Here is a 21,697-nt window from a genome sequence, read left to right on the forward strand (position 1 = left end):
AGATTCCATATCAAACTCAGATCCTACTAACTAAGATCATATATGGACCTGACTCAGGTCAGTTAGATAATTTTATAATTTTTGGTTTTTTTCCTATTTTACTTTTATAGAAGCTTGTAATGATACTAGAGTTTGTTTGTGTCTATGACATGTTCATCGTCTTTGGAGTTAATGAAGGGGGTAAAAGAGAAAAGACAATACAATTGTAGGAGTTCTATAAGGAAAGGGTAGAAAAGTAAAAGTAATAAAATTGGAAGGGTTTTACAAGAAAATAATGAGAATATAGAAGAGAATAAAGTTGGAGGGGTATTATTGAAAATGGATTAGAAGAGAAAACGCAATAAAGTTGAAGGGGGGATTTCTTGGAAAGGGAAGAGAGAGAAGAGAATAAATTTGAAAAGTGTGCCTTGAGATGTGTACGAACTTAAATCTTAACCGTTCTTTATGGGGGATAAACATTGGGGGAAGACAACTGTTATATTTTATTATATAAATTTTATTTTACCATTATAACACTTTCATTTAATAAGAATTCATACGATATAAAAATAGTAGAAAAGAATATTTTGTAAAACTTAAATTATAGTTTTCAAAGCGATATATCATTTGCATAAGGGGGAATCTAGGGATGGATAAGTATTCGACCCGAGTATTATACCATATTCGACCCATTTTTATTTTCAAATATCCTCTAAGGATCCAAACCCACTAAATTCGATTTTCGAATCAGTTAGATTTCAGGTTGAGTCCAACCCATTTTATGCCCTAATGTAAACCATTGGCCAGGCCAACGTCATTGCTTACCTCATGTAACAAGCACACGGTTTGTCTCGTGATGACTCCTAGTTTACTCCGTCTGCCTACTCAGAGTCGGTGACAAAAGTAATTTTATTGCCAAATTATTTCAGAGCATTTAAATAATTTCCATTTCTTTTACCAAGACATTGAATGTAGTCACGTGACATTGAGTGTTTATAACCTGACGAAACATTGTGAAGCATTCATCGATCAATCGATATTGGCTAGTTTCACCTGTTTAGAAAACCCTAATTCCAATTTGAGCGTCTGGAAATCAAAGGAAGTTTCTTTGCAAAATTAACTTGTAAGTATCTCGATCGTCTGGTTAGTGTTGTTAGATTTTTGTATCAATTATCAATTCATCTTTCAAGTCATCTTCCTCGAGTATTTCTTCTTACCTTCAAATTGAATCATGATTTTGGCCTGTGTTACTGATGCGAGATCTGATCGTTGGATTTCATGTTTTAACGGTGACGATTGCATTTTTTTTTTCTTTCTTCTTTTTTTTTTTTTCTTTTTTCTTTTTTTATTATTTTTTTTATAGATATTTTTCATGAATCCAAATGGCTCCATGGATCCCAACCCAAAGAGTATAAAATAGAATGATATTTCCATTATTTCTTAAAAGTCCTTACCAAAATATAGAAAGTAAAGTTTTAGGAAGCGATCTACGATCTTTTTAAAAAAAAAATCAAATTTTATTTTCTTCACCAACAAAAATCAATTATTGTGCTATGTAATCCCTCCACGTAGCACAAAAATTTGTAGCAAACCCAGGGAAGCAATTTAGACGGCACATCCAGTGTCCAGGTTAAATTTTCTTGTTTACCCCGTTCGCCGCAACAGAATCCGCAGAACCGGTTCGATCGCACGCATGTGTGGAGGATTTGACTCGTCCGGTCCAAAGCGGATAGAGTTTCCAACCTGGTTCGGTTAAAAGTTACAAGTGTCCTACGATGCCTGAGATGAAAGAGTTTTCTTTATATCTAAGCCGTTCGTTTGACAGGTAATGCCAAATGTCGTTGGACAATAAAAAGTGACGGTAACGGACAAAGTACAACGCTCACCTACCCTCTAAAGAAAAGTAGGTTGTGAGCATCATTTGTGTACAACACACCTACCGTATAAAATTACAACCAATCTGGTATAAAAGATATGGTAGTGTAGGTCTACCACTGGATCGGATCAGACCCTAAGTCTGATCCGTTAACTTTGGGTGTGGGATCAAATATTTGGATTTTCATAAGGATCCGATCTGATAACTTTGGGTGGTTTCATAAGGATCCGGTCTGATCCAATTTGATAACTTTGGATGTGTGGATCAAATATTTGGATTTTCATAAGGATCCGATCCGATATCTTATTAGATTGGTACTTGATCAACCATGACCTGATCGAAAAGGGACCCAATCTGATACGATGTGAGTAAATGTATAAGTTAAATTATAGATTTTGTTTAAGAGTCATGATAATATGACGTCCCCCTCTGACACACAGCCCTAGCACAAAATCGTAGATCATTTGCCTCGGGATACACAAAAAAGATTTATGATTATGCGTATCCCAATATAAATTATCTACGGTTCTGTGATGGGGCGTGTGTCAGAGGGGGGCATTAAAAAATCATTAATCTTTATTTAAATATGTGAAGTTTAGTTAGATTTGTATATCAAATCAGTTTCAGGTCTGATCCAATAAAAATTCTTTCGGATCAATTTCAGGATCTAATAATTACTGGATTGATACTGAATTGACTTGTATCTGATCTAGATCTAATACGATGTGGGAAAATGTTTAAGTTAAAATGTATATTTTGTTTAGATATATAATTTAGTTAGTCAAAAATCGAGTTTGATCCTAATATTGTTGGATCCGGTTTGGATCCTACTATTAAGATCCGATTAAAGTCCTTTCAGATTGATTTCAAGTCCAATCCAATAAATATTGGATTGATACCAAATTGACTTGGATCTAATCCAAATCCGATACCACGTGAGAAAATGTATAAGTTAAAGTGTATATTTACTTAAATATATGAAGTTTAGTTAGATTTGTATATCAAATCGGGTTTGATCCTAATATTGTTGGATCGGGTTTGATACCTAACATTGAGATCCAATAAGAATCCAATCAGATCAATTTCAGGTCTGATCCAAAGTTAGTGGATTGATACCGAATTGACTTGTACTACCCCTATGGTAGTGGTTAGCATAGCTAACTCGTCCGAGGCAAATCGAATGAGTCATCTCGGTCTTGGAGGTGACTATCCACATATATAGTCAATGTAAATTGTACTTCACACTGACACATCTGAAATTCGAGATGACTTACCTAAGTCAATTAGGGTTTTTTTATTCCAAAAAGTATTTATATATAAGAAATAATTTTTTTTTAAATTAAATAATTTAAAGTTCTTGGGAAATTTTCCCATCTAAAATATTTACTATTTTTTAATTTCAAAAAGTATATATTTTTTATACAAATAATCTTTAAGTAAAAATTTGCATGACTTTTTCTGTAAATGTTTGAAATTTAATATATCTACTATTTAGATCCTACTTTTGTATAATATATCTATTAATTCTACTCTGACGATCAAGTCAAAATTCAATCTAAAAAATTATAATGAATCAAATAGGAAGCGATGAAAACAATGACTACTAGATTTTTTAGAGTTTTTGTGGGTTATTTACTTTCTCTTAATTGTAGATTAGTCTTCTATTTATATTTTTTTTTTTATCAAGCAAGAACAATTACTTGATTTTTCATAAAGGATTGGATGATATATTTTCTTTGCGTATTTATTTGTATTATATGCATGATTAATTCATAATGATTTAATTTATCGTTTTCCATTATACTTTGTCTTTTTTTTTTTTCCGATCAAGTCGTCCACTTTTTAGTTTAAAACAAGGATTCATATGCACTCTTGTAACTCAGTACTTCGATGAGACATATCAGGTACGTTGAACTCGGTTTAATTTTATTTAAGAATATTAGATTATTTTTAATTCAAGATGACAGAGACGTATCGGAGAAGAAATAATTATTTATCTACCTAATAATCATTAGGTAAAATTTAATTTATTCTTATATGATCATAGTGTCTTCACCTCTATAACATGTACTAATTATCTTTTAGATGCCCACCCTCAAATTCCTTTAATATAATAGTCAAGATTTATGTTAACTTTTCATAAAGTTAAGGATGTCAGAATAAATTATTTGTTCTCATGTAAGTCAGCACATACGGACAATATAATGTTTGGTTGAAGGTCAAAAGATATAATTGTTTTCTATCTATTCTTTGTTTATACTTTTTTGGGGTCCACATAAATTTTATGTCAAAAGTCGAAAGGAAGACTTATATCAGCAGCTTCTTGTGAAATTAATAATGTTAGAATGGACTGATTTTTAGTGATGATGTTTGTTTGACTTATTTTATGATTAATATTAAAATATAAGTACGTTACTTTTAGAATATTCTCTTATCAAATCATGTCGAGCATTTATTTTTTTTGGGGGGAATATTTGAGATTTCGTGCACTTTCCGTTTTACATGACATACTTTTCATGTACATGACAACTTATATTGCGGCCGTATAAGATCAATGAACTTTTCATAGGAAGACTACTTTTCATAGTCTTTAAGAATCATTATTTTTAATACATAAATGTTTTGAGTGATAAAGTTAGAAGTCTGAAGTTAGGGAACGTAAATCTTCTAAACATCTTGAGATATATGATAAAGGATTCAAGATCTCAATCGTTTTCTCCAATCATCTCTAAAATTCTAGTGGATTGCCCAATATCATATCGGAGTCAGTTTTCTATTTCAACAGAATAATAACTTAGATTAGAAATAGTCGCTTTCTAAGACTTCATAACCCTACTTTTTTATAGGCGTGAGGGGATGATGCAATCAACAACGATCACATCAACTCTACCACATTCAAAAATCATGAGATGACCATTGTCACCTTTAGGGATCACATCAAAGGGACATCCTTTGATAGTTATCTCTCTTTATCACATTTAGGGGTCAAGCATGATTTATTTGTCGTGTAGTTATGCCAACTCTAGATGACTTTGGTTGCTAATTGTCATATTTGATATTTAAGATTATCTTATTTCTTATGTACTTGAGCGTGGTTTGTCTGCATAAAATTTATATATATGACGACGTACTCCTATGACCTTCTAGTCTTATAATGGATATACTCAGATGTCTTCCTGTTTCTAATTTCTTTCTCATGATGTCAAAATGTCAAATTGTTACTGTGAGTAATCTCATTAACAAGTGTCTACTACTACTAACACACACGCACACATGAAATTTACATGACAACCTGCTCCTATGACCGTCTAGTCTTATAATAGATATAATCAGATGTCTTTCTATTTCTAGTTTCTTTCTCATGATGTCAGAGTGTCAGATTGTTACTATCAGTAATCTCATTAACAAGTGTGTACTACTACTATCACACACACACACAAGGAATCCTTAATTTATCGTTTTAGAATTAGAAATATTTTGAATTTTAGTGGTATTGTTCTATTTCATAAATTATTTGTTAAGATTTTATAATAGTTATAAATAAATTTTGGGTCTTGTTAACATGTTTCGTAAGGGCACACATTAAAGTGCAATACACTTTGAAAATTGGATTTTGTATAAAAAAATGTCCTTAAAAATTTATTTTCTTATCAAAACACCCTTAGATGCTTACTCTCAAGGTGTATTTACTGCATTTTAACGTGTGTCCTTAAGACACACTTAACAATATTCATAAATTTTATTAAAAAATAATAAATAAATAAAAAATTAATAATAAAAAATAAAATAAATATGCGTTGAAAGAATATTTATGAAAGAAACATGGTTCATCTCTTAGTAATCTTAATCGTCAGTGTCGACCACACACAAACAAACATGATCATAGGTTAGAAAATAAAAGTACGGATGTTTCAATTATTAGGAAGTGTCAACTCTTGGAAAAATCATTCACTAACCTAGGAGATAAGGGTAGACGGGTTGCTTAGGGAATCAATTACCCTTCGTTGGAAACATTTAGCAAAAACAAGGAAATGCGACTGGTTGTCTAGGTTACCTGTCACTTGTTGTACGATAGAATTTTCCTTTATTAACCACTAAAGACAGCATCAAATGTGCCACCGTCAAACTAACTAAAGGAGACTCTGACGGCTCCGTTAAAGACTTAAAGTCACAACGCAGGAAAAACAAAAATCAAGTGCACACCAAAAGGGATATTTCTGCGTACATCTGGACGCTTTCTAACGTTACAACTAACGGCGTAGGTGTAGCGTCAATTTCTTCATATTCCCGTTATATCCAAGTGACACCATCCACGGGCAATGTGTCAAAACTGTGTCGCGAGAGTTTGGTTTTTCTGTTTAGTCACGTGTGTTGAGTCTGGGAGACTGGGAATCAACACTGACCGAGTCTTTACTATCTCTACTCAAACGACCTCGACTTTCTTGTAAATTACAAACCAACCACTGCTTCCCTTTAAAATATATAAATTACACGACTGTCATTTGTATTTGACTTACTAATTGAAACTTCAACCTTAGAGAAATTCTGATGTTGTACTCCAGGCAGTTGGGTAGCTATCAACACTAATCCTATATTTTTATGCCACGTGTCACACTATCAGGTTAACTTAACTGACCCTTTATTTCTCATCTTTAGCTGGACCTCCAACTTACTTCTTGGTTCAAAACCCCTAGGCTTGGTGAGAGGCTCTGATGCCCAAGACCACACCTTCTAGAAAGTGGAGGTCTTGAGTTCGAATCCTCATTTAGGGGTTACGATCAAAGATTTTCCCACAAATTAATTGATGCATGAGGAGAGGACTACACGTGCCTTGAGGATTAGTTGGGTGCTCTAGGAAAAAATCCAATTACTTGAATTCTCAAAAAAAAATCCTTACATCACCAACAATGAGAACTGACATAAACTGTTGATTTGGGTGTTCTTCGGAACAAGAAACAATTTTTGTGAGCAAGAATGTCTCCTATCACTATTAAGTTATGAAGTTTATTTTGGAGACCTCACATTCTTATTAGTCCGTATTGTATTGAAAAGCATCTTAAATTTATCAAAATACACATGTTTTAGTAGTTTGAGATGTTTTTTTCAAATACAAGTGGACCAATAAGAATGTGGGGTCTCCAAAAACGGACTCTGAGTCGTATACTGCCAAGAGTTCAAGATGAGTCATCACAAGTCAACCACCAACCATCTCCAAACAAACGGCGGGGTGAAAACTACCAACAAGAATCTAGTCAAGGACTTAAATTTTCTCTGACACGTGGCACACATAGGAAATTGGAGTCGGCAATCTGCCCTTACTTCTTGGAGTACAGGAACTACACTAACAGTGTTGATCAGTTCAACCAAACAAGATTAACTGATGGACTTTTCTTTTTTTTAATCTTTTACATCTTTCACTCTCGTCTGTCTCTCTCTCTCTCTCTCTCTCTCTCTAAAATATGAGAGACTGGTGGTCCGGCGTGACTATCCAAGATACAATTCCCAGAACGAACGTTAAAGTAATCTTTGAGAGAGGGCTTTACTTTAGGGATGGTAGCTTTACCTTTTTGTTTCAGTTTTTCCAGTTTTTAAATCTCTCTTTTGTATCTATTTATCATCAACAAGAGAGGGCTTCATATATGGTCCGAGATCACAGGATTTTATGGAGATCTTGGTGTGTTTTCGCCTTGGTCTTCTCTCAGCTGAAGACCATAATTTCTCTTTTCTCAATAATTCTACAAAAATAAATGATCTTTTATTATTTTCTAATTATTGAAGATTTGGGGTTTTTAATGGTGTCCTATTTTTGTTCTTTTTTTTCTGTGTTTGCCAAACTAGAGATAGCTGTCTGTGTGTATGATCACAGATTATACTCTTAATGTGATTTCTCACCAATTTTGATACTTTTTTAATTTTCAGTTTCTTTCCCCTTCTGTTTCACCTTCTCCACAGCTAGAACTCTTTAAGAAGTTTTAGTAAGAAAAAGTGCAATTTAGAGAAAAGGGTTTTATTTGCCCTTGAAAACAAGTAGAGGGAGAATAGATCACAAGGCAAAAAGGTTTGATCTTTAGAGTTTTTGAAGAACAGAAGATGGATTTAGGACGCTTTTTCATACCAGAAGAGGCCCCTCCAACTCCAATAACCCCGACTCGACCGATACCTACTAGACTGCAGCCAGTTTCAGGAAGCATACAAGCTTACCAGAATCACCCTGGAAGCTTAAATTGGCTACAATCAATGGGGTTTACGACCGGGTTCTTCGGAGAAAGAACGAATTCAAATGTGGTGGCTACGCACCTTAATTCAGAAGAATCGATGATACATCAAGGAAGGAGGATTGGGATTGTTGGCACTTGCGGCAACAACGGTTCTACAAATGCCACTGCAGGGATGAGCAATATCGCTTATATGGAGTTATTAGCCCAGAATAACATGGCTTCTGCAAGAGCCATGGAAAGGGTTAACAATGGGGCAAGAAGTCCTTTCATTCCCATTTCATATTCTCAAATCCACAGCAACCAACAACAATCAAATTCGGAAGCTTACAACACATGGGCAATGCAGAGGGCAACGAGTAGTGCCGCATTCAATCCTCCTCAACCATTTCATCATTCACAGATTGAGCACACAAGGCAACAAGTCAATCATTCTCAAGAGCTTGTAAATCGAAACGTATCGGAGAGTTCAAACACATGGGCGAACAATTGCCAAGCACCGACTACATCCGAAAGTAAGTATTATAATTTTCTGCTTTTGTAATTTGATGCATGATTGTGGAATTATTTGGCAACAACGAGGAAAAACCGTAACTAAATTATATTTTTTTGTTTTGTTTTGGAAATTTAACAGATGGAATCAGTGTTCCTTACAATTCAGTCTACAATCTTAATTCATCACATAAAACAATGCTTGACGCATTCTCGAACGGTGCCATATCATTCTCATCTGTGCCAGTAACACCAGACAATGGCAAGAGAGTACAGAACCAGATTTCAGAAACGGCGAATGGTCACACAGACGCAGATGAGCAATCAAAACAAGAGAAGGGTAAACAGTTGGCAGTATCCCCAACAGTAAACGAAGATACTGAGTTCCGCAATGATGAACCACTCTCACAACTGATGGAATCTTCACCGGATGCATTTCTCTCTCCAACAGAGGCAACAAATCAGAAGTCTGGTAAAAGACGTCACGCTATCGACCTGAATGTGACGCCACCGCAGCCAAAGCCCATAAGGAAGAAACATAGGCCCAAAGTTGTGAGAGAAGGCAAAGAAAAGAGGACACCAAGGCCTGCAACCCCCAAGCAGCCCAGTACCACAGAAAAACCATCAGGGAAGAGGAAGTATGTGCGGAAAAATGGGCCGAATGCGTCGAACACTCCCTCAGTTGTTGATGTTGCGAGAGAGACTACTGTGAGATCGTGCAAGCGAGCTTTGAATTTCGACTTGGAAGATCAAGCAGCAGATAGAAACCCTGGCACAGCACTGAATCATCAAGAGAGGCCCGAATCTCAAGCCCAAGACTTGTGCACACAAGGACTAGAGGTCATAGTAGAAAAGTCGCCCAGAGTTCTACCATTTGACCTCAATTGTTCCTTGAGTCAGGTGCATAGCGACTTTCTGCAGAAAGGAGAAAATGATTATTCATCCATGCCTCAACAAATCGATTCAGAGGGAATAAGAGATATACCTTTCAGAACCGAAGATGTACCGCAAAGTGTGCATCAACCGAGCCAAAAAAGCAGAAATGATTCGAATTGCAGCAACAATGCAATATTGGCTGGGTCAAAGAGAGCATATTGCGGTACAACGGAGGAGAAACAAAGTGGCTCGACGAATTTGACAGATGGTCACTTCAACTCTTTGGAAGCTTACCAAGAGATGCTTCAGAGAAATGGTTACCTTGGCATGCATTTTCCAACTATTTACAAGAAGAAGAGAACAGATAAAGGCCAAGGATCAGGCATGCCAGATGGAACGAGACGAGCAATGGCATGCAGAGAAAATGGTACCAATAATGTACAGTCGACCCCTCTCTTGACAAATGTTAATAACGGGGAAAGGAATTCTCAATACAACCGGTGTTTTCACCCTATAACTACCAGACATACGGCAGAAATTCCTTTGAGGACAGAATCAGTGAGCCGGGCCACACTTGATAAACAGAAATGCCCGGAGTTTATGCTGTCCTTTGGCCCGGGAGAAATGAAAACAAAGAAAAGGTCAAAGGTACCAACTAGGGTTCGCGACTTTGCTTCCCTAACTGCAATTGCGGAGTGGAACCAACTGCCAGCAACTACTGGACAAGAAATTGAGATATTTCATGGACCTCAAGACTGCATGGAAGCCCTAGCGGTAGACAGTCCTGCAAAGATGCCAAAGAAGAAAAGGACCAAGAAGGGACGGGTCAACTCGGTGTCCAAAGCTAGAGGTAACGAATCTTCCATAACTCAATATTCTTCCCATCAATTCTACTAAAAAACATTGTAGTACTAATAGCAACTTGTGTGGGATAATTTTGTAGGTCCATCAGAAGTATCATGGCCTTACATGACTCCTCTAGATGATATTGTACGGAAATTAAACCTTCTAAGTATCACTGGGGAGAGGAGGAACACAATTGCAGCACAAGAGCAAACTGCAATAGTTCCTTTTGGACAAGTTGGCACAGTGGTTCCTTATGAGGGGCAGTTTGATCCTACCAAGAGACGTCGGCCAAGGCCCAAAGTCGACCTTGACTCAGAGACAGAGAGAGTATGGAAGCTTCTAATGGAGAAAGACACTGAAGGTGCTGAAGAAACAAGTGAGGATAAAGAAAAATGGTGGGAAAGCGAAAGACGGGTTTTCCGTGGACGAGCTGAATCATTCATTGCCAGGATGCATCTCGTCCAAGGTACCAAAAATATTTGCCTCAGTCCCACTTTCTTTGTCTGAATCAGATGTAGACCACAGTACACATTTTCCTTGCCATCTGCATTAGAATATATAAGTTACAAAATGTGATCGAGAAACACTTGGTGTTATAAGGTTAACAGTCTATATGTAACACTATGAAGGGAAGGATTTGATTTATAACTTTGTAGATAAAGAACTAAGAAACCGTAAGCCAGCCGAGTAGGATATTAAAATTTACCTTGGGCCTTTGTTAGTTGCCACTAAAGAAGATTCAAACAGAGCACTCCATGTACAGTTTCTGCATTCTACAGTAAAAAATATATATATATAATTAATATGTTAAATGTATAGCTATATTAACAGGAAAAAAAATATTCTTTGCAGGAGATCGGCGTTTCTCACAATGGAAAGGATCAGTAGTTGACTCAGTGATTGGGGTCTTCCTAACTCAAAATGTCTCCGACCATCTTTCAAGGTAAACTTGAGCTTTGAAAGTAGTTGTTAGAAATGAATGAATGCTTGATCCCTCTAATATTTCTTCATGTTTAACAGCTCTGCATTCATGTCCCTTGCTGCACGGTTTCCGCTTCAGTCAACGAGCAACAACAGAATGCAAGACGAAGTGGGGGCACATGTATCTACTGAAAAGCCAGAGGTGGTCATACTAGACTCAGATGACACCGAATGGCATGTACAGATGCCAAGTGAACAAGTTTGTGACCAAGGCTCTATCACACTCTATGAAGCTGAGCACATAGAAGTGGGTAACAGCAAAGAATCATTTCAAAGCAACAGTGAAGGCGACAGCTCAGCAACAAATTTAAAAGAAAAGGAGTTAGTTGTCTGCAACAGTGGGCTTGAGATTTGTTGCAAATCGTCAGAGAAGAGTACAGAAACTACTACCAATGGAATACACAAGGCAGATTTTGTAGTAGACGAGGATAGAAGAGCATTGGAAGATATAGTTTCATCTCAGAACTCTGAAGAGTCATCGGTTTTTCAGACAACTGAAAGGATAGGATCATGTGCTGATTCGAATTCAGAAGCAGATCTTACAATTGGGTGCAAATCCAACAATTTTGAGGGTACCAGTTTTATGGAGCTGCTACACATGGCAAGTAAAACCTTGTTGAGTGGGAATGTTGAATCAGAAGGCGCGGAGTCTGAAAAAGGAAAGTCAAGCTTGGCCAAAAAAGATTGTGTGAAAGAAACATTTCAATCCATCTACCCATCCAACCCCAATCCCATTATCCCTTTCAGTAATTATCATTTACACATGAACCCATACCCAGGGGTGCCAGAAGTGGAATGTGTCGAGGTGTCGGGAGAAGAAAGTAGATTTTCTTTGCTTTCACCGGCTTCTGAAGTAGCAGAGATAAAAGACGCAAACTGTACGAGCAACGAAATTGGTCCAATGGCAGAAATATCAAGTGAAACTAAAATTGAAAGAAAGTTGTCATTGAGTGCTGAAGCAAAACCCACAAATGATCAATACACGTCTCAAAGCAGTCATTCAGGGCACCCACTAATTAGCTCAGGACAAGAAGCTAATATCAAAACACACCCACATTCACACGACAATCTTCCAAGGGAAAACACTCCAGTGCCAGAACCTAAAATCCTTAATGGAACACTTGATCAGAGGAATGGTGGAATACAGCAAAACCACTCAAAATTGCCAGTTTTTTCAAGAGAGACCTCAGATGTTGTAGAAAGCACAAGTTTAGAGGGCAAGCAAAAGCAGACAGAAAATAAGGTGGTTGAACCAAATTCAAAAGAGCAAGTTTATTCGTCTGAAAGGGTATCTAAAGTGACAACTACCAATACTTCGAAAGGGAAGGGAAAACCCAGGAAGCAGAAAAAGGCGGCCTTTGATTGGGATAGTTTAAGAAGGGCGCATCATAAATGTACAAAAAGAGAAAGAAGCAGTGATAGAATGGACTCGTTGGACTGGGAAGCAGTAAGGTGTGCAGATGTTAATGAGATTGCCGATACCATCAAGGAAAGAGGGATGAATCACATGCTTGCCGAACGAATCAAAGTACACACAACATTCAATCTTGAACCCCCAATCTGAAAGCACTCATTAGATGAAAAAGTCCCTTGAAAAGCTGAACATATTTGTGTTTCTTGCAGGATTTCTTGAATCGGCTGGTTAGAGAACATGGAAGCATCGACCTGGAATGGTTAAGAGATGTCCCACCAGACAAAGTAAAGTAAGTCAATAAATGTCTATGATCCCTAACATGCAAAATCAAAAAAGTTTTAATATTAATCTGATTTTCCAAAATATATTGTTCGTAGGGAGTACCTTTTAAGTGTACGGGGACTGGGGCTGAAAAGCGTTGAGTGCGTGCGGCTCTTGACACTTCATCACCTTGCTTTCCCGGTAAGATCTAAATTGGATTCTATCTTGTCATTTGTATGCCAAATAGTAAGGAACTGAAACGGCTGGCTGAATCTTATGTAAGGTTGACACAAATGTTGGACGAATTGCTGTGAGACTGGGATGGGTCCCACTCCAACCACTGCCTGAGTCCCTTCAGTTGCACCTTCTAGAATTGTGAGTATCACACATCAACCAATCAACCTGCCAAGATTTTCAATTACATGAAACGCATTAATCTTGTAGTTCCTGCATAGGTACCCGGTGCAGGAAACCATTCAGAAATATCTTTGGCCACGACTATGCACACTTGATCAACGGACATTGTAAGTCTAGAATTATTTCCTAATATTACTCATTTTTTGTTGATTTACATAAGCATCTACTTACATAGGACAAGAAATTTATATAATTGTTTACTGATTGAGTGTATCATGTAAACCTAGGTATGAGCTACATTATCAAATGATTACTTTTGGAAAGGTGTGTCATTGCACTCACTAAAACTATTGGATTGAATAACTCAATGTGTGATTAATCACAGAAAGGCTAAACAGGAATGGGTTCCTTCGATTTTCATGCAGGTTTTCTGTTCAAAGAGTAAGCCAAACTGCAATGCATGTCCAATGAGAGCAGAGTGCAAACACTTTGCAAGTGCATTCGCAAGGTCTGATCACAACCACACCCAACTGTCAAATTTATTAGCTCTTCCTAGTGTTTATAGAACTGTTCATAGAACACACAAAATATGCACTAGGGTTGGGACCCACAATTTGAATGGTCCCACCAAATTATCTGACCTATTTAAAAAACCCAAGTGGATGGCACTAAAACATCTATGTGAGACACATGTACAACGTAACGGTCAAGAACAAGGGATGCCATGCCCATGCCCTCTCAGACAAGCCCCAGTTTGCTTCTTCTCCATTTATTTGTGTAAATAAATGTTTCCCTAAGAAGGTACCTTGAATCTTGACTAACAAGTGTTGGTTGCAGTGCAAGGCTTGCCCTGCCAGGGCCAGAGGAGAAAGGAATGGTTACTACAACTGCACCTGTTGCAGCTGATCAGAACTCAACTGTGGGTATCAGTCCATTGGCACTACCTTTACCAGAGGAAAACCAACTATGGGAGACTAGACCAAGAGACAATCAACGTGAACCCATCATTGAAGAACCAGCAACACCAGAGCCAGATTGTAAAGAAATATCAGAAAGTGATATAGAGGATGCTTTCTGGGAGGATCCTGATGAAATTCCGACAATCAAACTCAATATGGAAAACTTTACATTGAACTTGCAAAATTATATGCAAGAGAACAGTATGGGACTTCATGAGGGTGATATGTCAAAGGCTTTAGTCGCTTTAACTCCGGAAGCGGCTTCGATTCCTATTCCCAAGTTAAAGAATGTTAGCCGGCTTCGAACAGAGCACCAAGTGTAAGTATGACCAACTTCAACCCCATGTGAACATTACCAAGTACTAAAATGTAGGTTTAGAATCGCTCAAAGCCAATATTGTAACACTCGAAACAATTTACACATGGATCTGATAAGCCCTTGTGAACTGAGGGTTCACTGGCCTCTGGTTGACTTGGGCTGACTCGGAAACCAACACAACACTGACCCTTCTCATGTACAGCAGAAAAGGCAACTCATTGCTATTCAACATTTTAAACCTGAGACATAATATTTTGAAAATTTTGTAAACAATAGCACAGAAAAGTCAGTTCTCGTCAGATATCAAATATTTATATCAGAAAAAAAATAATTACAGCTTACGCATAGAAATAGATCAGATCTTGCACAAGTACTAATTACCTTACCTCCCTCACTGCAGCTACGAACTTCCAGATTCACACCCCCTTTTGAAAGAAGTGAGTTATTTATCCCAACTATTTGCATTGGAATTTGCTTTAACCAATACATATCTAACCATCAGTTCTAATATATAATTTTACATACATTGTCTAAAAACTACAGCTAGACAGAAGAGAACCTGATGATCCATGTTCATACCTTCTAGCCATATGGACACCAGGTATGTATATAATATTAGAGAAGGTCTCACAAACTATCACTGAAAATCATTTCACCAGTCCAATCAATAGCCCGAAGGATACTAAAGGTGTTGGAAATCAAGAGAGGCTGGAATGAAGTGGCTTGCAAGTTATTTTGGCATACCCCCACCTTAAAGATAAAATACTTTTTATTATGTATATTTTACTAATTAATCTGGTTTAATATCAGGTGAAACTGCAGAATCCATTCAACCACCGAAAGGGTGTTCTGCTTCCCAAGAATCGGGCAAACTCTGCGATGAGACAACATGCTTTTCATGCAACAGTACACGAGAAGCAAACTCACAAATGGTCAGAGGAACCCTTCTGGTAAGGAACAACCTAACACAACCAACTATATTACTTTTAGATATGCATGGAGAAAATTAAAACACCTCATGAACAGATACCTTGCAAAACCGCAATGAGAGGAAGCTTTCCACTGAATGGCACTTATTTCCAAGTTAATGAGGTAATACTTTAGCACTATTTCAAATCAACTCAATTCTTCCCACCCATCATTTTAATTTATTTTCAAATCAGGTTGCATTACACTAAAATGATTATCTAAATGCAGGTGTTTGCCGATCATGATTCTAGTCTATGTCCAATTAATGTACCAAGGGCTTGGATATGGAATCTCCCAAGACGGACCGTGTTCTTTGGAACCTCCATACCATCAATATTTAAAGGTAAACAATATATCGTATAAAAAAAAATCAGTTGATTTAATAATAGAAGGAAGAGATAAAAACAACTGACTTCAAAAACACCACTTGTCTGCCAGGTCTATCAACAGAAGCTATTCAAAACTGTTTCTGGAGAGGTATGAAATAGCCAACCTTATGAGAACCATCCTACTTGCTTTAGCTAAGGACTATAACGTGAATAAGTACACGTACACAGCACAAAAAGAGATAAAACACTATCATTTTTCTTTCTGAATGTCTAAGAAAAGTAAATGTACATTGTTGTTTGGGGGCTATCTCAGCCTCCTCTTCTCCTTTTCTTCATTAATAAAATTTATATTTTATCACAAAAAAAAAGTAGATGTACATATAACAAAAAAACACCATCATTTTTCTCTTCTCTGAACAATGGAAAGAACCCAATAAATGAAGGAATTAGGAAAAAAACACTTTATCAAAAGAAATATATAGTGATACATGTGTAAAAATATGTTAGCACTTCAAGCTTCCCAAGGTCATTGTATCAAACACCACATACCAGTGTTCAACACCAACACTGGTGTCTATATGTTTGCTAAATAGTTGTTAACTAACATCATATTATTATAGGGCTAAACTCCTATGCAAGCTTAATACCTCACAATCAAACTCCAATTTAACCTTTTCCTTATACCATTCTGCATCCAAATATAGGAATATCAAAAGAAAATACAACTTTCATAAAGCCAATTTGAAGAAATTCTTGTGTCACAAAAGTAATGTGCCAGGTTTTTAAACAAAAAGTAGGAAATGGAAGTAAAGTCTCATCACCTCACCAAGAAGTGAAAACTTCAGCTTGACAAGTTCTTAGGACCTTCCAACTTCCATTACTGAGTGTCCTCCTCCATAGATAAGTTGCATGTGGAGCCCTTAAGAAAAAAAAAATCACAAGCTGAGAATTCTAATAATTCTTGCTTAAGTCCACTAAATTTACACCTAAGCATAGGAAAATGTAAAATGTAAATTTTATCATTATATTCATGCTACCTTAGGCATGCCACGAAATATAGGGTACTTAACAGAAACATATGTTGCATGATGCATCAATTCCAAACTTCATATTTGTCTTTACCTATAGATATTATTCATATTCACAGGAGGTTACGCAGTCTACCTTTTTCAATTGAGACATTACATATGTTTAATCTTGTTTATAGACATCTAACGGCGTCATATTATCCATTATTGTGCCAAGTAATATATTAGAATTAATGTAAATATTAGCAAAATAGAAAAAACATGTATCCCACATATTTTTGACTTTGCTCAAGTTTTAAAAAACATGTTTTGCAGGATTTGTTTGTGTGAGAGGATTTGACCACAAAACGAGGTCACCTCGTCCACTCAGGGCCAGACTGCATTTTCCGGCAAGCAAGATGGCCAGGAATAAGACAAGTACAGGCAATGAGTAGGTCATGATGCAAAGAAGACGGACAGCAAAAATCCTAACCATGATCTGTTGGTGGGTTGGTTCAAAGGATGGATCAGATAAACAAATTGCAGTACATTTAATGGAGCATTGTCGAACATGAGAGCATTCGACAGCTGCAAAACACTGGCCAATTACAAGGAAAAAAGATACATACAAAGGCAAATCATCTAGGTAATTTCAATCATCCCCTGGAAAGTAAGCTTGTAATCTGTACATGATTTAAATTATGAAATTATTTCATTTCATGCTCGAAATCGAGCCATTGATCTAAAATATTAGCCAACTTTACAAGAATGTGAAATGAGAGGTGTTTGCTAAAATAAAATTTTCCTGTAACCAAAAGAATGCAAATTTCTATTTATTTTTTTACATCATTTTAGATTAATTCGAGGCACAATCATGGAAGCGAACCATCAGAAAATGGTCTATAATTAATAGATCTTGATCAGATGGTTAGCCAATTCACTTTCCTTCAAATTTCACAAGCGTTTGATGAAAAAAAACGAACACGACAGAAGATAGACATCACATTGGAATCATTAAATTAGCAAATTCAAAGAATCTGACATGGATCTGTGAACCAAAGGAACTAAATCATACATCGCTAACATTTACAGTACAGATCTAAACAATCGACAAACATGCAGATGCTACAACTTGAAAAATCAGTAGAGAGTAACATTTCTGACTTAAAAATCAAGCGATTCCGCAACATAGGAAAAAAAAGTTGAAATTAACAACTAGAACAGTAAGACGACCATGCAAAAACAGAAAGCAAGGGGATTAATTCGGAATACGATCTCTTGTTAAAAGCCTAGCGATTAAACAACACATTGGAATCATAAAATTGGCAATTTCTAAGAATCGGACAAGAATCTGTGAAATAAAGGAACTAATCAAGCATGGCTAGCATTTACAGTTCAGATCTAAACAATCGACAAACATGCAGATGCTACGATTTGGAAAAATCAGCATAGATTCAATCACAGAGTAACATTTCTGCCTCAAAAATCAATCGATTCTGCTACATAGATTAAAAAAAACACCTTGAAGTTAGTAAATCGAACATAACGACGATCATGCAAAAACGCAAAACGAGAGATTGATTTAGAATACGATCTCTTGTCAAAACCCTAGCGATGAAACACAAATCAAGTATACCTATCACTTAGACTGCATGCGAAGAGGAAAGAGAGCTCAGTGAGAACTCCTTCGCTCGTTCGATCGATCAAATCGAGAGATCTGAGAAATCGATTTGGGGCCAAATTCAGTGAGATTAGATTCAAGCCCTTTTTCTCATTTGGCGCTCGCCAGGTTTTCGTTGCCGCCTTTTCTTCTTCCCTCCTTTGTCCTTCGCACGTTTGAAGTTTGAACTTGGGACTGTGAAGTGACGCTCTCACGTGGGATACTTATAGGTGGCGAAAGACCGACTGAGTAGCCATTTAATGTACACATGGATTTGCTCAGAGGACAGATCACTCACTCTGGGACGTGATCATTACCTTTTGAGCTTCACTGTAACTCAAAATACCACTCTAAGTAGCACTCTGTGTGTAGACAACCATTTATTCTACTCGATTATAGGACAATAGTATCTCGAGAAAATATCTATGCTCTTATGCATACTTCATTTTCGAGTAGTGGTACTTCAAGTGTACTTTAGCATTTTTCTTTCCTTATCTGCTCAACAACTTTTGTAATCTCAAACCAAGTTTGACATGTAGCATCAAACATACGGTTGACAGGAGGAGAAAGACAGATTGGAAATTTCCCGGATATTCTGTTTGGTACACTACGTTTTGGAATCTCTAGGTAATGTCCTCGTGTTTAAACCGTCGATCTCGGGAAAAGTTTCCTTTTTTGGCACCTCCACCGTCATGTGTTGGACAAGGAATCTCTAGGACATCTCCTCCCCTTTCAACCGTTGATTTCAAAAATGTTTCTTTTTTTTTGGCACCGCCACCAACCATGGTCAGGGGTTTGACGAATGTTTCCATTTTTGGCACCGCCACCAACCATGGTCAGGGATTTGACGAATGTTTCCAGTTTTGGCACCGTTACCAACCATGGTCAGGGCCTCAGGGTGCCGATTGAGCCCGCTAACCCGGCCCAGCGAACAAAATAAGGGCCTTCATATTGAACCCGTAAAGGTAGGGTCGGGCTTAATAATTTTCAGCCCATTAAATCTAGCCTTACAATGTCCAACCCGGGTCAACCTAATCTTATAGAAATATTTATAAATTAATACTGGAGTAACCTCGGTGGGGGACACTTGGGGACATCTTAAGGTGGTGGCGCGCACATGCCCTTAGATGTATTTTCTCTAAGATATGAGTAAAATGCATCTACGGACATGCCCGTGCCACCACATGTCCCCCACTTAGGTCACTCTGGCATGACTCATATTAATAATATATTAATTAGATAAATATTTTTCTAATAAAAGTAAAATATGTTATCTAATTACAATTAACTCTCGTATATAACATTTATAGGTTAATAAGACATCAATTTTAACTTCAATGGAATAGTCTTCAAACACATACCCAAAGTTGGAAATGTATTATTAAAGAATGTTGAGATCACAGTAAAATATATGAAAAATAATAAAATAAGTTAAAATGAATAAGATGAAGCATAGTAACATTAGAATGAGGGAAAAGTAAAGAAAAAAAAATAACCCCACAAAATTATAGCTTGATGGGAGGTTTATTCCTATTGAAGAGTAAATCACCACTATCAAGTAAAGGCCTATTGAAGTTATTGCATGAGACACATATAGCAATCTTAACCCATCACGAATTTCCTTAATGATATTATAAATGTTCAAAATGGAACCCGACATGAGGAGATCATATTTTATGACCATTTTTTTAGTTTGCACACTCATCAAGATCTGTGTTGCAATTAATGTTATGTTCTATCTGTGATATCTAATTTCATTTGATTAGATGGAAAGTAATTTCTTCGATCCTCTCAAATTGCTTAACATGTGAAGATACTGGTGTAGTAACTCAAAGAACCTTTGACGATCAAGTTAGTGAACTTATGAGATGTATATTAGAAAAATGTAAAGTAAGAGATATAACTAAAATTTAGTCACACATCCTTCCAAATGAAGGAGACCTTATTCTTTTGTAGGGTTTGATGGATGCATTGATTGTTGAATATTAGAGTCTAAGCATAACTGCTCCTCCACCACGTTATGCATGCCTTGTACTGATGTCATTAATACTCTTTGTAACTAGCATTGGAAGTTACTCTGACAATGTGATTGCTTCAACTCGGTGTTAACTCAATTAAGTTATGTTCTCGTGACACCTTTGAGCCTCGTACAAGTGATTATGTCGGAATTTGGTGTATTGGGGTGAGTCTCCCCTTTCATTACATTGAAGAATCCCACTCAAGTGGAGATTTCTAACGAGTGTTCTTGATTTCAGTTGACTTGGTTAAGTTTACTCGTTGTGTAACCAGTGGTTCGATTTGTTGTTTAGTCGCGTTCTTTACCCTTGGTTCATATAAAATTTATGTGATTAAGTCAATTAAGAGATATATGCGGAGGTAGCGTATGGTTCCATTGATTTAATAAGTTAGTTGCCAAGTAATGGCATAAGGGCTAAACCATGTGCATAGGATAGAGAAAGGTAGAGCAAGGAGAGGGATCATATCTTTGTTCATGTCAAGCTCGAGGTTTTGGGTGGTTTCTCTAGGATCTTTTTACAATCACGAAGAATGTGTAACTTTTTGCTCTTATATATTTCACAATGAAATTTTCTCGATTGACTTTGGTACGTAGTGTTCGTCTATTTAGATGACAAGAGCCTCTAAAAATAAACATGGATAAACCTTGCAATGTAGTCAAGATGTAGCACCAAATTGATTGTTAGTTATTATGCATAATCTTATAACAATACAACATTGTGTGCATCAATCGAGATAGGTATTGATAGTCATTTGTTTGATGGCACCACCACTACCAACTCCAAGAAAAAAATATATAGATGGGAAACTAGACTACCCTTTAAATGAATCACCAACGCAATGCTCTGACTCGTGTATTGGAGGACTCGACCAATGAGGTACAACCTTCTACTCTAGGTTTTGAGGGTTTTCCTACTGCGCTCGGATGCTACTCATTTTGACCATGAAAATTTGGGTGTTGTCTCCAACAAATTTGACCATAAAGGCGATTGGGGCTAGAACTTAGGTAGGTTGAGCGGGTTGGAGGGTAGACCTAGGCTCAACTCAAGTACCAAGGCTCAATTCAACCCGAGCATTGAACCTAAGCTTATTAACTCGAGCTTGAGCTTCTAAACTCTAGTTGAGCTCAAGTTTGCTCAAT

General features: G+C 36.8%; 1 protein-coding gene and 1 long non-coding RNA gene across 5 annotated transcripts; one reads left to right on the forward strand and one right to left on the reverse strand.

The window, feature by feature from the left end:
- Window positions 1-939: 939 nt before the first annotated feature.
- Window positions 940-17,680, forward strand: LOC147384895 (transcriptional activator DEMETER-like). 3 transcript variants are annotated; one of them, XM_086425554.1, is made up of 20 exons: window positions 940-1,102; window positions 7,775-8,585; window positions 8,705-10,288; window positions 10,382-10,750; window positions 11,137-11,227; window positions 11,305-12,793; window positions 12,889-12,968; window positions 13,057-13,141; window positions 13,224-13,315; window positions 13,396-13,464; window positions 13,585-13,621; window positions 13,723-13,805; window positions 14,135-14,575; window positions 14,976-15,012; window positions 15,119-15,176; window positions 15,386-15,525; window positions 15,602-15,667; window positions 15,773-15,887; window positions 15,983-16,021; window positions 17,217-17,680. In XM_086425554.1, the coding sequence occupies exons 2-20, from the start codon at window positions 7,946-7,948 to the stop codon at window positions 17,333-17,335; spliced, it is 5,634 nt and encodes a 1,877-aa protein (XP_086281680.1). In that variant the 5' UTR covers window positions 940-1,102; window positions 7,775-7,945; the 3' UTR covers window positions 17,336-17,680. The 3 variants fall into 3 exon arrangements, with proteins under 3 accessions (XP_086281680.1, XP_086281681.1, XP_086281679.1); XM_086425555.1 differs by having other exon boundaries at window positions 7,808-8,585; XM_086425553.1 differs by lacking the exon at window positions 940-1,102 and having other exon boundaries at window positions 3,524-8,585.
- LOC147384896 (uncharacterized) lies at window positions 9,118-18,894 on the reverse strand. Of its 2 annotated transcripts, none has more exons than XR_015172609.1 (7): window positions 18,517-18,894; window positions 16,700-16,792; window positions 13,064-13,342; window positions 11,155-12,930; window positions 10,991-11,057; window positions 9,548-10,828; window positions 9,118-9,477 (listed from the first exon to the last, which is right to left on the reverse strand). It is a non-coding gene; the product is annotated as an uncharacterized LOC147384896 (long non-coding RNA). The 2 variants fall into 2 exon arrangements; XR_015172608.1 differs by having other exon boundaries at window positions 16,695-16,792; window positions 18,517-18,893.
- Between the last annotated feature and the right edge of the window lie 2,803 nt (window positions 18,895-21,697).

Source organism: Akebia trifoliata, chromosome 15 (assembly GCF_017979445.1).
Source record: "Akebia trifoliata isolate Shusen 1 chromosome 15, ASM1797944v1, whole genome shotgun sequence".
Taxonomy (NCBI): Eukaryota; Viridiplantae; Streptophyta; class Magnoliopsida; order Ranunculales; family Lardizabalaceae; genus Akebia; species Akebia trifoliata.